This window comes from Tribolium castaneum, chromosome 6, assembly GCF_031307605.1.
Source record: "Tribolium castaneum strain GA2 chromosome 6, icTriCast1.1, whole genome shotgun sequence".
Lineage (NCBI taxonomy): Eukaryota > Metazoa > Arthropoda > Insecta > Coleoptera > Tenebrionidae > Tribolium > Tribolium castaneum.
In genome coordinates this window covers 120,882-136,666 of record NC_087399.1, presented here as the reverse complement: position 1 = coordinate 136,666, position 15,785 = coordinate 120,882, and the positions used below count along the sequence as shown (strand labels likewise).

At 36.0% G+C, this 15,785-nt stretch overlaps 8 protein-coding genes and 1 long non-coding RNA gene across 9 annotated transcripts; 3 read left to right on the top strand and 6 right to left on the bottom strand.

The window, feature by feature from the left end:
* Positions 1-190: 190 nt before the first annotated feature.
* On the bottom strand, positions 191-2,144 carry LOC664007 (uncharacterized protein). Its single transcript, XM_970031.4, has 5 exons — positions 2,003-2,144; positions 1,753-1,955; positions 975-1,704; positions 673-926; positions 191-612 (listed from the first exon to the last, which is right to left on the bottom strand). Exons 1-5 carry the CDS (start codon positions 2,060-2,062, stop codon positions 216-218), a joined length of 1,644 nt encoding a protein of 547 aa, XP_975124.2. The 5' UTR covers positions 2,063-2,144; the 3' UTR covers positions 191-215.
* A 93-nt stretch (positions 2,145-2,237) lies between these two features.
* On the top strand, positions 2,238-3,456 carry LOC664020 (uncharacterized protein). Its single transcript, XM_970042.4, has 5 exons — positions 2,238-2,378; positions 2,441-2,707; positions 2,764-2,886; positions 2,936-3,231; positions 3,289-3,456. The coding sequence occupies exons 1-5, from the start codon at positions 2,334-2,336 to the stop codon at positions 3,416-3,418; spliced, it is 861 nt and encodes a 286-aa protein (XP_975135.1). The 5' UTR covers positions 2,238-2,333; the 3' UTR covers positions 3,419-3,456.
* A 287-nt stretch (positions 3,457-3,743) lies between these two features.
* Positions 3,744-4,528, bottom strand: LOC664030 (uncharacterized protein). Its single transcript, XM_970051.5, has 3 exons — positions 4,393-4,528; positions 3,965-4,323; positions 3,744-3,912 (listed from the first exon to the last, which is right to left on the bottom strand). The coding sequence occupies exons 2-3, from the start codon at positions 4,319-4,321 to the stop codon at positions 3,784-3,786; spliced, it is 486 nt and encodes a 161-aa protein (XP_975144.1). The 5' UTR covers positions 4,322-4,323; positions 4,393-4,528; the 3' UTR covers positions 3,744-3,783.
* A 31-nt stretch (positions 4,529-4,559) lies between these two features.
* On the top strand, positions 4,560-5,898 carry LOC664038 (nucleoporin NUP42). Its single transcript, XM_970059.4, has 2 exons — positions 4,560-4,698; positions 4,758-5,898. The coding sequence occupies exons 1-2, from the start codon at positions 4,620-4,622 to the stop codon at positions 5,747-5,749; spliced, it is 1,071 nt and encodes a 356-aa protein (XP_975152.2). The 5' UTR covers positions 4,560-4,619; the 3' UTR covers positions 5,750-5,898.
* Positions 5,762-7,658, bottom strand: LOC664050 (uncharacterized protein). Its single transcript, XM_970069.4, has 2 exons — positions 6,189-7,658; positions 5,762-6,131 (listed from the first exon to the last, which is right to left on the bottom strand). The coding sequence occupies exons 1-2, from the start codon at positions 7,506-7,508 to the stop codon at positions 5,895-5,897; spliced, it is 1,557 nt and encodes a 518-aa protein (XP_975162.1). The 5' UTR covers positions 7,509-7,658; the 3' UTR covers positions 5,762-5,894.
* A 39-nt stretch (positions 7,659-7,697) lies between these two features.
* LOC135266532 (uncharacterized) lies at positions 7,698-11,605 on the top strand. Its single transcript, XR_010334627.1, has 3 exons — positions 7,698-7,776; positions 7,869-7,965; positions 8,012-11,605. It is a non-coding gene; the product is annotated as an uncharacterized LOC135266532 (long non-coding RNA).
* Positions 8,362-10,580, bottom strand: LOC664060 (bifunctional coenzyme A synthase). Its single transcript, XM_970079.4, has 5 exons — positions 9,981-10,580; positions 9,554-9,932; positions 9,304-9,504; positions 8,855-9,252; positions 8,362-8,799 (listed from the first exon to the last, which is right to left on the bottom strand). Exons 1-5 carry the CDS (start codon positions 10,179-10,181, stop codon positions 8,437-8,439), a joined length of 1,542 nt encoding a protein of 513 aa, XP_975172.1. The 5' UTR covers positions 10,182-10,580; the 3' UTR covers positions 8,362-8,436.
* On the bottom strand, positions 11,579-13,115 carry LOC103314154 (uncharacterized). Its single transcript, XM_008199291.3, has 2 exons — positions 12,963-13,115; positions 11,579-12,906 (listed from the first exon to the last, which is right to left on the bottom strand). Exons 1-2 carry the CDS (start codon positions 12,970-12,972, stop codon positions 11,630-11,632), a joined length of 1,287 nt encoding a protein of 428 aa, XP_008197513.1. The 5' UTR covers positions 12,973-13,115; the 3' UTR covers positions 11,579-11,629.
* Positions 13,116-13,201: 86 nt separating this feature from the next.
* On the bottom strand, positions 13,202-14,422 carry KdelR (KDEL receptor). The gene is made up of 4 exons (XM_970105.4): positions 14,243-14,422; positions 13,914-14,173; positions 13,604-13,856; positions 13,202-13,555 (listed from the first exon to the last, which is right to left on the bottom strand). Exons 1-4 carry the CDS (start codon positions 14,331-14,333, stop codon positions 13,521-13,523), a joined length of 639 nt encoding a protein of 212 aa, XP_975198.1. The 5' UTR covers positions 14,334-14,422; the 3' UTR covers positions 13,202-13,520.
* Positions 14,423-15,785: the final 1,363 nt, after the last annotated feature.

Here is a 15,785-nt window from a genome sequence, read left to right as displayed (position 1 = left end):
GAAGGGGAAAACCTCGACCGAGAGCGCCGGCCTAATCGCTGCGATAGCCGAGCAGGCCGCTAAACTTGAGCCTCACAGTGGGGATCCTATCATTAAACTTGAAAGTGATAACAAGGACTGTCTCATATTCAGACCTACAAGCACAGGGACTGTTACTGCTGCTGTTTATAAGAATAAAATACAATAAGTGTTGACTTTTCTTCTCTTTTATTAAATTAATCAGTTTTTGTGGACATTCGGCGTTTGTATTTGTCGTAACCCAGCTTGAGGATTGATTTATTATCAATGGCCCAGATGCTAAAACTTGCAAGGAAAAATACAGCCCCTATTAAAATATGAACAATGATTGAGGAAATCAACGAATCTGATATTTTAGTAACAACTCCTGACACAGCCAGCGTTAGTAAGAATTTTTTGCTTGGGATTAAACCTTCAAGAGGTTTGTAAACTGTCCCTTTGTATTTTTTATTGATATAAATGAGACTGTGGATAATACGCGCTAACATATTAAAGCAATTTGCTAAAATAAATCCAACTGGTCCTAATGCATTTGTCAGGACGTAAGAAATCACCAAAAAACTGACTGAAAATATCACCATAATGTAATTGTACCTAAAAAAAGTATAACAGTTAAGTGGGTGTTGAGTCACTTGACTTTATAATTTTAATTACCTATCTAACTGTTTGTTATTCATTGTTGCGAAAACATAGCCCTCTGTGACCCCATTTATGGCGAGTAGAACAATCGCAAAACTGTGAAAACGTAATAGCGTCACAGGCAAAGTGTTTTCAACTAGTTTTTTGCCCCCATAAAGGTAAAGTAAAGTGTGACTATAACTTTGGCCAAAAACAACAACAGTGAGGCCTATACATGTCACAATGTTGCACAAGTGGCTTAAGACATTTGCTGATTCGGAAATGTATCTCTGAAAATAATTACTTAATTCTAATTCACAACAATTAAATTGAATTACTTGGTCCTGTTTGTCCACAGGTTCGTCTCGTTTGATCATTTGCGTAAAATAAAAATAAGCACTTTCCTCAATTGGTCGAAAAATAAATCGTGCAGCCAAGCTGCCTAAATTATTTACAATGTCGTACATTGACTGTTGACTAAAGGTCAGCACTGGAGAGACAGTCATTACGTAGCGCTCCCCTTCCGTTAAAATTTGTTTGATGATTGATTGTTTGGCAAAACTGATTGTTAAAAGACACAAGTCTTGGTTTAGAATTCTTTCGCCATTTTCCATGATTCCAGGGAAAAACTCCATTATGGAAGAGAACGGAAAGTCGTTCATGTCGGTGAAAAGACTACTTTTAACAGTTGTCCCTTTTTTTACTAGATTCAATCGCCTAATATACCAAAAGAAAAAACCGTAATAAGACAGGCATAAAATAACAGCTGACCCTAGCTGCGCAATTGAAAACGCATTAATAGCATCATTTGGGTGCTTTACAACCGTGCAAACAAAAATAACCGTCCTAGAGACAATATAAATTGTCTCAAGGACAACTTTTAATTTAACAAAACAGTAACTTTGAGCCACAAGTACCACACTTTGGGTCATTTGCTCGATAATACATGACAGAGCAATAGAGTAACAACCAAGTCTATATTGACTGACGTAATTATCACCAGTGGGGCTTAGGATATTGATCCAAATGTACACCAAAACCAAACTTAAAACTGCCGTCATCGGAACACTACAATTTTCGCCCTAAATTCACGTTTCCGTGTCATTGGTGACTTACGAAAGCCAAATTTGGTTGATAACTTGCGCCCAATTGTGCGACTTGGTGTCTGTCAAACACGCTTTCATTAGGGGCTCATGTGACAGGAACAGAATGGTTGATTCGAGGAGAAGCAACCGAACGTTCATTATGCCCAACACTTCCTGGCCAACAGTTCGAATTATGAAAGCATTTAACACAAAAGTAATGCATCGGAAGAGAATCTAAAAATTGGGGTTATTGTGATGACAAGTCAGGAATTTACAATTACTTGAAAAATAATGCTGAATGATGCGTTCTGGACGCTACTTTTCAATATATTTCGCCCCATTTTGTAATTTATATTCGTGTTTACATTTTTAGGTTATGAAAGATTTGAGGTTATGTTACATAATCGTCACGATTCAAATCGGTTGAATTTTCTAAATACATATTAGTAATGTTTTTATTAAAGAAAAAATGTTATCGCATTAACGAAATGGGCCAAAGGTTGTGTTAGGTGTTTTTGAAGTTTTGTTGTGGGGACTTGAAAGGTGAATAACAACCGATTTTTGACTTAATTTAAACAAAATCAAAAGTTTGGTTGATTTTATTTCGCAACAATGTTAAGTCAGGAAGAAAAAAACATGTATTTTTCATCATTGTTTGTAAGTTGTTATGCAACCAACAATACAAATCCTTGATTTTTTTTTTATATATATGTATACAGGGTGGCGCAGTTGGTGGTTTGGTGGTCGATGTTGTTTTATTTCCTCTCGATACGCTTAAGACACGTCTTCAGTCAGGCGTAGGTTTTAGGAAGGCGGGTGGATTTTCAGGGATTTATAAAGGTATAGGGCCCCAAGCAATCGGAAGTGCCCCACAAGCGGCATTTTTTTTTCTTACTTATGAAAGTTTTAAATATTATACTGAGCCTCATGTTGCGCCACATTCGTTGCCTCTTGTTTACATGACCGGTGCCTCAATCAGTGAAGTTGTACGTTTTTTTATCAATTTAGTAGGGGGCACACTTTTACAAGGGGGCTGTTTCAGGTCGCTTGCCTCATCCGAGTCCCTATGGAAGTGGTGAAACAAAGGCGTCAGACCACTACGAATCACAAACACACATCTTTGCGTATTTTAAAACACGCGATTAAATCTGAGGGGATCATAAAAGTGTTAATATTTTATGGTTAATTTAAAATTCTCAATAATGGAATTTCAGGGGTTATATCGAGGGTTTGGCTCAACGATAATTCGAGAGATACCTTTTTCGTTGATTCAGTTCCCGGTTCTTGAATATTTAAAATCGACTTATAGGATAAATTTTAAGAATAATATTCCTTTAGAATCTTGGGAGGTTGCGAATTGTGGAGCTATCGCAGGAGGCTTTGCGGCTGCTGTGACCACACCTTTAGACGTAGCCAAAACACGAATTATGTTAGCTGATAAGAAAACAGCAACCAAAATGCGAGTCAGAAGTGTATTGAGCCAAATTTATTACGAACAAGGAATTAAGGGGTATGTAAATAAAGGATGATATTGGGTGACTTTTAGTAATTAATTCGTTGATTGTAGACTTTTTGCGGGATTTGCACCACGGGTTTTATGGATAACACTTGGAGGGTACGTGTTTTTTGGAATGTACGATTTTTCAAAGAACTTTTGCAATGAGTATTTCTTGGATTCTGAGTTTGAAAATAGATGATTTTAGTCAAATGGGTTATTAAACATAAGTTATTTCTATAGCTGTTTTTCTATTTAAAAATTCATTGTGGTCCAAATATCTAACCCAGTTACCATGATAACTTATATAAAAGTTAACGTTGAGAGAACGCCATCTGCACCACAATGGACCCTAAACAAAAACAACAGGTATAATAATCACTTAATTAGTAACTAGAAAAATACTTTTTTTCCTTAACATCAATATACTTAAATTAGCAACAATTACATTTGTATAAAGTATCAAAATAAATACATTAGTGGATGGGTTCAATTGACACAGATTACATTATAAAAAAATATGTAAATACTTTCCAAATTTATACATTTATGGTTCAAATTGCCTAATCAACCGATACACGCTATGAAAGTCTTTTTTACTGCATCCCTTGCATAAGGTATGTACGACAAAGAATACCAAGTCATCGCCAACGATTGTATTATTATAAAAATGAGGGCCAGGAGCGCATTGTGCAACTACAAAAAAAAGTAATAAAATAAAAATAATTAATAATAATCAATCACTTACCACAAGAGCAGATACTAGTGTTAAAATGAAAGACGCAATTACAAGAACAGTGGCAATAGCCCTAGTTGAGGCAAACATTTTTTTGATTTGATTGAACGGTCCCATCAGAAAACACGTACTTGCCATAGATAAAATATTTCCCAATGTGTAAAAAACGGCAAAAACTGACAAGCCACCGTTTAAAAATAGGGCAAAAGATCCAAGGAAGGACAAAAGAATTCCCAAGATAAAACAGAATAGAAATGCTTTCAGTCTTGTGGACCAACTCAGAGTTGTTGTTTCATTTAGCTGGGACATTATTCCGCTTTCTTCGTCTGGGGAGTCGTTACCTCCAAGCACTCGGCGCAGTTTATCCATACCTTATTTTGTTTATTTTTGGCTTGCCACCAGTTGGAAAGTTTGTTTATAAATTTATGGATTTCACTCACCTCTGAATCAGTTAGATTCGTTCTGATATGCTTATCAGTGATAAAAGAAGATTTTTAGAAAATTATCTGCGGGGATGCAACAGGTTAAAAAGTTTCGTGTTAGAAGTTTGACATTTTAATTAAGTTGGCAATAGCTATGGCAGTTTGCGTTGGTGTCACTGTTATTAGTTGTATAGTAAGTAACCTCAACAATTTTTCAGATCTAACAATTTTTTCCTCTTTTTGCGATGGTTGTTTGCAAGTATTTTTTGCAAGGTACTTGCAGATTTGGTGAAAATTGTAAATTTGAACATCAAATCAGTGCAGGTATGTAAAGTACCAAAGTTAAAATTTATTAGTTATGAATGTGGGAAAATCGACCCTAGATCACAGTTACGCCGGTTCTCAGTCGGTTTTAGTCCAAAATTACGCAAACAAACCAGCACCCCAGAATGCGTCAACTGCTGTTGATACAAACACTTTGGTGAAAGCAGTAGTGAATGATATGACTTGTGCAGAAAAGGGTGGCCAATGGCTCTTATCGTCATATTCCCCATTTCGTGACAAGCCCCAGTTTCCCGGTTTTGAAGATCACAGTATGGAAGAAATCAGATATTTATTTTACGAATCAGCCAAAAACGGCACTATTGAACAATTCAAACAAAATTTGCAAATGATGTTACAACAGGCAATAACGAAAATCAAAGCCTTGCAAAACCCCTCACTTGATGTTATTAACATACTAAAAAATATCTACAATACTCCACCATCAAATCAAACGCAAAATTCGATTTTTGGAGGCTCCCAGATGCAGCAAAAACCCGCTTTTGGTAACACAACTCAACCAAGTGGAATTTTCGGCGGGGTTCAAACACAGAGTGTGTTTGCTGCTAATAAGGTCCCTAATCCAATTTTTGGAGAACAACAAAACATTCAAAATAAATCGATTTTCGCACAAGCCTCAACACAAGCGAGTAACTCAATGTTTGGGGCACCATTTCCGCAAAATACGACGCAGCCCCAACAAAATATTTTCCAACAACAGCCTCCCCCTTTTGTCGCAGCACAACAGCCCCCCTCAACTAGTCATTTTGGGAGTGTAAATCAATTTACGGCACAACAGTTTGGGGATACAACGAGTAATAAACCGGCGGCGTTTCAACATACTCAAAGTATTTTTGGCAATTTTGGAATGCAACAGCAGGAACAAAATGTGTTTGGTGGCGCACCTCATCAGACTAAACCAAATCAAGATTTTTACTCCAAGTTGGAAGATTTGACTGAAGAGGAGATAAAGTGGTTCCAAAGTGATAATTTAGACATGTTAAAGATACCGGAAAAACCGCCAACGTATGAAATGTGCTTCAAGGTGCAATAAGTTTTCAAGTACTACGAGATTTTACTGTTTATTTTTTGATTGAATAACAAACATAATAAATCAATATTTTTTTTGGCCAAAAATATTTTTTTAAATCGTCTATTTAACATAAAATTAACAAGTTTTTAATAAATTAATTATTAAGCTAAGCTAACGGTGCTTCAACTAATTTTACAGTTTCCAAATTTTGTTTCGATTTTTCCCATCCTTTATCAAAATCAAAAATAGGCTCAATTCCTGGTTTGTCAACGAGATGAGGTTTCATTTTGAACGTTTCTTGTAACTGAAGTAAATCTTTTTTCTCATTATAGTTATAACCTGTTATGGATTTGAACAGTTCTTCTGAGCTTGTAACCTTGGGCACTTTTTTCTTTGTGAAAAACTAAAAAATGGGAATTTATTGTAATTCACCTACCGATAGTAATTCAAATAAACTTACATTTATAACGTTGTTGCAATCCCTCATAAGAAAATAAAACGCATTTTCATGGGAGGGCAAGACCGCCTGACTGACATCAATAAAATAGCACTGTCTTTGATGCCACAAAATATTATATTCAGACAAGTCAGCATGAATCAACTCTGCTTCAGTAAAAAGCGTTTTCATTGCCTCAACAACTTGGTCATAGGCTATAATATAATCGGCTTCGTCCATTATCGCGTCTTTTAATTTAGGCGCCGGTTTATTATTCTCTCCAATAAACGACATAACAAGGACGTGCTTTTTCAAGACTACTACTTCGGGACATGGAATATTCGCATTTTTCAATCGTTTCAAATTGTGCATTTCCTTCTCCGCCCACAAGTGAACGGTTTTCCTCGCTGTCTGATTCCCCATGCGACCTTTAAATCTGTGATCGTCTTTGATGTATTTATCTCGTTGTTTAAACTCAGACAGAGTTGTTTTGAAGACTTTAATCGCACATTCTGGTGGAAGAGGGCGTTCTGTATAATTGGCATTGGCATCAGCATGAAGAATTACCGCTTCTTTGCCAATGCTAACAACACCGTTCACGTTATCGAGTATTTCCTGTTGGATTATTTTGTAGATGAGGAGACGTGTGAACTCGTCGAGACCGAATTCTTGCGTTGCGCGATCTTCTTTTTTATCGCGGACTTTGTGTCTGCGAGATTCTTCGTTTTGTGAATGACGTTTCAAACTGTTGAACACTTTATTGGAAAGTTTCAAGTCAAAATTCTCCCCGTCTCCGGTCTGGAAATCAGGTGGGAAAGACAGTAATTTACAGGCGTTTTTTCGGCCGTTCATTGTAACATCGTGTTTGGTGACCATGCTGCCGTTTTGCATTTTGTACCCACAAGGGGGGATTGAATCAAACTGTCTTTGGAGTGTGTCAAAACGGTCCCAGTCGCGTCGGTCACGAATATCGACGATTTCTTCTTCCTCAGAGTCACTTTCAAAGTCGAAATTGTGGGGCATCCGACGATAATTTTCAAATGAAATTGAAACTTTCGAAGCTCCGTTATACTTCTCCTCTGTGCGTTTCAAATTTTCGTCGTATTCCTTGTCAAACTGCATTTGGAGCATTCGAGCTATTGCAGCATCTGATTCACAAGTGTCGTCTTCAAGTGAGTTAAGCACCTCAGAGGAGATTGCGTTGTCTTGTTTCGATGGAGGACCAAACATTTCGGCATATTTCTTGTCTTCTTTTGCTTGTAATTCACGTGCCACTTCTTCAGACATGATGTCTTGTAAGTTGACAGGTTCAACGTTTGCGATTTTGGCCCACGGACACGACATGGCTGGTTAAGTCTTCCGATACTAACTTTTTAATACTACTAAATGAAAAATATCGGAATTTACGAATTTATGTTGATTTATTGTGCAATGAAATGAAAATTGATGTATTCCTCTGTGGAGGTGGAAGACTTGTTGACAAGTGACAGACACACCAACTTGGCAACTTGACATTTAAAATCCCCAAAAACATAAAAAAAAATTAGGATTCTGCCTTGTTTTTTAAGTAGCCATCCTGGTACCAGAGCTGGTACCATTCCTCTTTGATTTGGTGGGTTTTTCTTTTTTTGCATGCGCTAAATGGCTTGTTGGTCTAAAAAAAATAGCCGTTTTAGAGTATCTAAATTTAAGGTGTTTTATCAGTTTTTTAGAGTGCTGTTGAGATAATTTTGCATTATTTTGGAAGATTTTAATGGTTTTTTCGAATGCCCAATTTTTGTTGGTCTACATCATAATATATGTATTTGGTACTTTTTGGAATGCATAAAAGTTAATTCTTTTTAAAGGGTTTTAGGCCTTCATCGGTTGTTGACTTTTGGGTAAACAGCTACATTTGTAGCTGTATTTTTGTATTTTTTTTAAGACGCCAAATGTCCTAGTCCAGAAATAACTAACATTTATACTCTACTTGTATATTGTTGTAATTAAGGCAAAAAGATGGCACAAGTCACCAAAAATGCGAAAGCCGTTCATTTTGAAGCATTCCACACACGAAAAACAATAGCAAATAATTATGTAATGTATTTTTTAATATTGAAAATTATTATATAGTCACGGTGTCATTTAGAAACAACAGAAAAGAAGGAATAATCTTGATGTAGACTTGTTTATTTGAGCGCACTAAATTTAAATCAAATTACTCCAAACATTATTATTTATTAAAATATTTCCATCACTTGGTTTTTACATAAATTTAAAATAAAATAATCAATCACAACAATCTATCCTGCAGCAAATCCCATGCCTTCTTGACCTGCATCCCTGTAAATTCCACGTCCCATAAAGGACACAACACAACATGTGCCTCTTGAACGTATGCTTTATTACTCGGTTGACTGTTAATTCGTGCAATGGCCTGTTCTTCTGTCAACTTATTTCTTGCCATGAGCCGTTTAATAGCCTCACTACGGGGCACTAACGTACTCCAAACCTCGTGACAAAAACTTTGCCAACCGGCCGTTAAAAGCACAGCAGCTTCAACAACCACAACCGGATTTTTGCTATTTGTGATCATTTTTTGAACCTCATCTGCGATTGCTGGCCACACTAATCCGTTCAATTTTTTCAAAGCACTCTGAAAAAAAATTGTCAAAAATTGCGGTTTTTTTTTCGATTCTAGGGGGATTTACCGAATCGGAGAAAACGATCGATCCGAGAACCTTTCGGTCGACTTCGCCTTCTGGCGTTAAGACCGAATCACCGAAACAATCGACGATTTTTGTATGACACGGCCTACCAGATTTGTAGACTTCGTGTCCGATTAAATCACAGTTGATTATTTCAGCTTCGTGTTGTATCAACCAGTTGGCAACACCAGATTTGCCACTGGCAACACCGCCGGTTAAACCAATAACGTAGGGTTTGTTAGGGATATTTTTTTTTGCTACTGGTCGTAAAAGTGTCCCCAAAAGTCGTATACGGCCCGTACTCGAACTTATCTTTCTTTCTTCGTTCAAGTTCGGATACGGCTCGTCGATTAATTTGACGGAGTGAACGTCAAGTGGATTCAATTGTTTTTCTAAACGTACTACATAAAAATCAAAGTTTTGCGAAATTATTCAAATAAGTAATATATTACTTTCATTGATTTTTTGACTGCCTTTTACAGTTTCTTCGCTCACTACGATCATTTCCATCGTTGGATCTGTGATTGAAGGACCAAACGGATCCGAAATTGGCACGACGTTATAATCCAATTCGGCGCAAATGTCATTTAAAAAATTCTCGACATTTTGGATTCGCACATCAAGATTTTCAATGAGTTCCCATAAAATCTTACCTAAAAAAAGTAACAGGGATTTTTTTTTAATAAATGGAGCGCTACCAACCTGGCAACATGGATTCTTCAGTGACACCCACAGTTACTTTACGTCTGCTCCTCAATGCTGCTTCAGTTAAAAGCAATTTGTGGGCCGTGTGGAGTCTATCAAAAGTGCCCCCTAGAACAGTGTGATTGTAAATGCTCTCATCATCGTCACAAATGAAATCTTCGATCCTATCGCCTGCTGAATCCAATGTCACAACATTATATTCAGAGGCAATGTTAGCAACCTTTGTTTTAATGAAATTATCAATATCGGTTTTACTGTGAATTCTATCGAAAATTATTAAATCTATGTTGGATTTGGTTTGGATTTGGCTCACAGTTTGGTATTTCAAACCAGACAAAAGGACACGAACATCGAGGTTTTCGCAATGCGTTGCAGCCTAAAAACGCAATTTTTAACTCACCTTAGTTTTTGAGGCAGTTATTACCTGTGAATAAATCCCATAAAGTGTCTTACTATACTTTGGCCACGAAGTAAACACGTTTGTGTAAAAATTACCAAACGGTTCACTCAGAGCCGATAATAATTGTATGTAGAGTGTGTTTTTTACACGTTTTTGAATCGAAGGCAAAATTTTACCGATTTGTGTAGGATTTGAAACAACTAAAAGGCCAGTTTTTGCCAACATTTTCACTATGCAAAACCTTGACCAAAGTATATATTTACATAACGCGAATGAGCAGAAACAAAAAATTTGCGTCAGTTTTATACTTATCTCTTATAAATTTTGAGGTTAGGTAATTTGTCACATGAAGGCAGTCTAATGGGAGAATTGTAATTTGTTTTTTTTGCTAATCTTAAAGTCCACACAGATTTCCCAAGTGTTGTTGGTTTAAGTGTTTTTTTTTTTGTTTTTAATTCGTTTTAAGAGAATTTTAGGTGCCAAATCAAAATTTTTAGGAACGTACTCCTCAATAAACACTATGTAATAGCACAGATTAGAGGATGTCTTAATCTGTGGTAATTGTGTTGTCTGATTACTTTTTGTCGTTTTACTTTATTTTTATGCTGAGTTTTTGTGAAAATTTCTGTACAAATCTATTATTTATTATTATAATGGTTTAAAAAAAATTTTGGCAAATGTCTAGTTTTGGAACATATCCATGTTGGCGCGGCTGTCATTTTAATTTATCTAATAAGGTTATGTTGTGATCATTTCAAGTAAAATAAAAATGATGAGAAATGGCGAAATTTTAAAAAAATTTAATTGTGAAAGTGCAATTTTACATAAATACACTTGTAACCTGTGTAAATTTAAAACATCACTTCTCGTCCTTCTCAACAAGCATGTTCGTGAAACTCACAGCAACAAATCAAAGAAAAGGTCGCCCCAGTGTCCTTACGTGCTAAAAAATTACGTATGTAAGAGTTGTGCATTTCAAACATACTCATCACTACATAGTCTCCGTCATACAAAATGTGGGCCGTGTATTAAACTTTCTACTGAATCCGAAAAGCTATTTAAGCGCCCCCCAAAACCTCGCCAAATCAGATGGCTTAAGTGTAATCAATGTCTGTTTCAAACAAAATTAAATATTATTTTACAACGTCACATTAAAACCAAACACTGTACTAGTGTTAAGCAACCCAACAAACTGAAGAAAAAACCCTTGCAACAACGGGTAGAGGTGGTCCAATGGCACAAATGCAAAAAGTGTCCATTTGTAACAGTGGACAAAACGTCGTTAAATGAACACATGGCTTTGAAACATGAAGACGAGGAGCGTTGGTTTGGCTGCGAACACTGTCCGTTTAAAACAACGATGGAAAATTCGTTGAAAAGACATGTCAAGACTAAACATGCCCCGTGTCAAAATATTGAAAAATGCACCACCTACAGGACGACGCAAAAATCCGATTTGGCGCAACATAGGAAAAGTGAACCTGATACGCAAAAGGAGTGTCGACATCAGTGCTCCCATTGTGACTTTAAAACCGGAGTGGAGAACGAGTTGCAGCAACACATCGCCAGCAAACACACAACCAACAACGGAAATGTGCAACTTTTACCTTATTATTATCTACTTATTCAATAAACAAAACTCAAATTTATTTCTTAAGACAATTTAACAAAACTTAATAATTTTCTGACGCAAACAAATCTTCAATGTCCACAACATCTGCTTGGCAAGCCTTTTCAAAATAATCATTTGGATGATTTATTACAGTGTCTTCCCCTATTTGACAACTATGAACACATTCAAGGTATCTAGTACAAGCTTTGTTGTAGTCTTTTTCTTTTTTCAAAGCCAAAATAAATTCAATCTCGTCATTGGAAACGCTGTCCTTTGCAAGTCGCGCAGCTAACATGTGATTGTCCGAATGTTTAAAGGGACATCCATGAATTTGTCCATGTCCCACTCCTTGACTTTGTATTTTTTCACAATTGTAGGGCCTATAGTTGATTTTTGCCCCAACCACTCCATACAAGTGTTTGAAATAATAAACGTGTTCTTTTATAAATTGTTCCTCAGACATAATTTTGATAAATTCGCTTTTCCACAATTCGAGAGCATTTGTAAGCGACAAACCAATGCCTTTTAGAAACAAACCCAACTGGAAGCGTGAGAAATGTTTCAAGTGGTGGTTCTTTTGCAAATTTTCATACTGTATTTTCATACATAGAGGAAAATTTTTCCATTTTTCCCGCAATTGTTCGAGTTCGAGTTTTCCAAAATTGAAATTATATTCATTTGGTCTTACTAGATTTAATAGGGAGATGATTGTTTTCAAACGTTCGTCAATACAAACAGGATGAATTTTCCTCAAATGGTGGAATGAATTCCACAAGTCTTTCTCCAACCGTTGGAGGAACCAAAAAACGACTTTATGTTCCGGAATAAAAATGTAACCATCATTCATGGGGTACATGCGTAATTTTACCAACTCCACGACTTCAGTAAAGTAGATCTTATACCAAGATCCGGTTAGTCGAAAATGTTTTTTTTCCTGTTCGATGGCTACTGTTAGTTGATATTTGTTGATAAATAATGCACGAGCATGACTCGACATGTTATTAAAGCGTATTTTGAACCAGCGAAGCTCATTTCTTACGAAAAAAGCTCTACTGTCGTGGTCTGTCCGACTATAAGCTACACGTAAAATCCAGTGTGAAATATAATCACATTTGCGAGCATCAATAATTTCGGGGGAATCCCTGACTTGTAATAAATGCCCCAGTGAGCACTTTTTCACGTTTAATACTCTTTTGAGTGCATTTATGAAAATGGAATCATTACTTTGTAACGTTTTGTATAAGATGAGTCTTTGACGGCACATTTCAATTTGATTGGGGAGAGTCTCCTCCACTAGAGGAGGACGTTCGTACATACAGGCATTGAAATCAAACATTACTGAAATGTGTGCGGTTAAATAAATGTGTGTATTAAAGAGGAAGATTAACACTTACTTGCTTGCATTTTTTATAGCAACATATAAGAGAAAAATATTGACTTTTTTTGAAATAACATAACCTCAAATAACATGGATAGCTGGTTGCATATTATTTGGATCAAGAAATTCAAGAAGGAAATAGCAGCAACTACTGCTGGTGCCATTGCCGTCTCGAACTCGAGTTCGAAACGGCAATGACTGTGCTCATTCTTCGGCAAATCTATGTTGATGCTTATGCAAATAATAATTAATACAAAAATCGAATAAAATTTATTACATAAAATTACATTTAAAGTCGGCAGCAAAAATCAATTACAATGGGAATAACTATTGTAAAATTTGGTTGTCTACTAACTATTTACAAGGTTCTGATAAAAAGAGGTTACAACATGGCTTTTTTCATACAAATACAATTCCATTCAAGCAATTTATAAACAAATCACAGAATGACAAAATTTCTGGTTTAATTCCATCATCATGCAGAAAAAGTAAAACCAACATGAAAAACTCACTTAAAACAATATTTATTTCAGGGAAAAATAATACAACATCTCGTTTGTACAAAAAAAAACCTTTAAGCTGGCAATTGTAACTTTTTGCCTTTGAGAACTGAAAGAAAAACCAAATACACTTTTGTATTAAAATGTAAAAACTCACCTTTAGTAATATAGAGATAGAAAAAGTCACAATAAAGAACCGTCTGCACAATTCCTGCAACTATAGCAATTAAATCGTAATGGCTCTCCATTGCATAACGATAGATCCAATTCAGAATGTACAGCCCCCTATAGGAGCCCAATGCAAACAAGTAGTGAGAAGTAATACTTTCAGCTTCACCAGTCTTACTGACCATAAACAGTTGGGGCAAAATAGCCACCGATTCTAAATAAATACTAAAAGTCCAGAGAATCTAAAACAAACAAGCGAACACGTTTCAAATTGTTAACAATTGCTTAGCTATTATTACTTCAAGAGGCGTAAATGCGTGATTTATCAAAAGAGCCAAAATGACAGCTGGCAAAATGAGAAACTCGATTCGAAAAGTGTCATGGTTGTGATCATAAGTGGCCTTAAACTTGACATAAATCAAGTAAACAGTTGCAAACGATGAACCAAGGAAGAAAATCTTCATTAGAGTGTTGTAAGCTGAGACATAAGTTGTTACCAAATCCAAGTATCTAGTGGTATATACTATAGCGAAAAGGATTTGGCTCTTGCCGGAAATACCTGAAATCATCAATTAAACTCCAAGTTGGAGCCTCCAAAGTGGAAAACGCCGGCGCTACAAATAATCACCTGCACACGACCTTGTCTTCCAGATTTTTAACAAAAGAATTATTATGGCTAGGAGATGGGCCAAATCTCCAGTTAAACGAAAAATGTTCATATTTTAAGTAATTTCGTGAGAAAATACACGACAAACAACTCAACTCGAGTGACGTGGCTGTTTACAAAAACTAGACACATGATGGCGCTGTAATATGTCAAATGTGACATGGACACAAAATGAAAGAAACTAATAAGCATTCGAAAATGGTCGTTTCTTGGGCAAAATAGGTTTTTAATAGTTTTGAAGCCGTTTTAGCTTTTAAATATGAAATAATTGTTCTTTACGTTACGTTTTCGACAAATCTACATTTCATATACTCTCCACAAAAAAATCAAAATTTGAAATCCCATGACCAGTGCATACGGTGTAGGTAAGCACGGAAAGCACCTTAGTTATTCTATGGCACCATATTCTATCAAGAATTGTGTCGGTAGTAGTTAACCTGTCCAACTGATTTCTTTTTTCTCAACCTGACCTGACCTGACCGGTTAGGTTGGATCTTTATAGTCGATTCTTGTATTGCTTTTTTTGTTCTAAGGCCTTACATGTCTTAGAAAAAAAAATGCCATTCTTATTTTTTTTTATAATTCTTAACCGCTGATTACGGCGAAAGTCGTAGAGTTAGTGAAAATCGAAAGAATCAAAAAAGAACCAGAAAATAAAAGTAGAAAATGGCTTAGGTTTCAATGCGATGTCACGCAAAAAAAAAACATTCTAAAGTGCGCCTCAAAATCTATCAGACAAGATAAGTTTTGAAACATTCAAAATTGGTTATTTTCTAAAAGGGTGTTAACAAGTTTTTAATTTGTTTTTCTCAATTACAGAAAAACTATTCGAAAAAGTGAAACTACTTTTATGCTCATCTATACAAAATGATGCGAAGGATCGATTGGCATCCAAAAATCGAAAAATTTCCAACAAATGTTTCGGGTTGCTCCGGTGATTATCACATCGAGGGAGCAAAAAGAGAAGGGGGCACTGCTGCGATTACTTTGTCAGCGGTGCCCACGGTACAGACAAAATGTGCTAAAAGGGGAGAACCCTATAAATGTCATGGTAGTAACCATTAAGCAAACCGTTGCGCTGGGCCCCAACGCAGTGAGCGATACTCCAGAAGATAGCTATATGTTTGTAATAACTGCTGAAGAGATGGAGATGGAAAATGGTTCACTTCTGAGAACATATGATGCTCTCGTGAAGCTGGAGGACAAAGTAAAAGAATTAGGAACTCCAAAAATTGAAGTGGCATGTGACTTGACATGCAGAGTAGAGTACCCAAGACAGATGTTAGAATATGTCTTTAGGGGGGAAGATGTGGAGGTTGTCTTTTGTGTACCAAGCACAAAAGCAAAATACAAATACAAAAAATACACTTCATGGGGTTATCTCTAATAAAAAAATTTTTTTTTTTCACCTCTTTGAAGGTAAGTGTTTTTTAACTCAAGAAATTTTAGCAAAAAAAACAATTTTTTTAAATCTCATGAAAAGTTCGTATAATACAGAAAATGA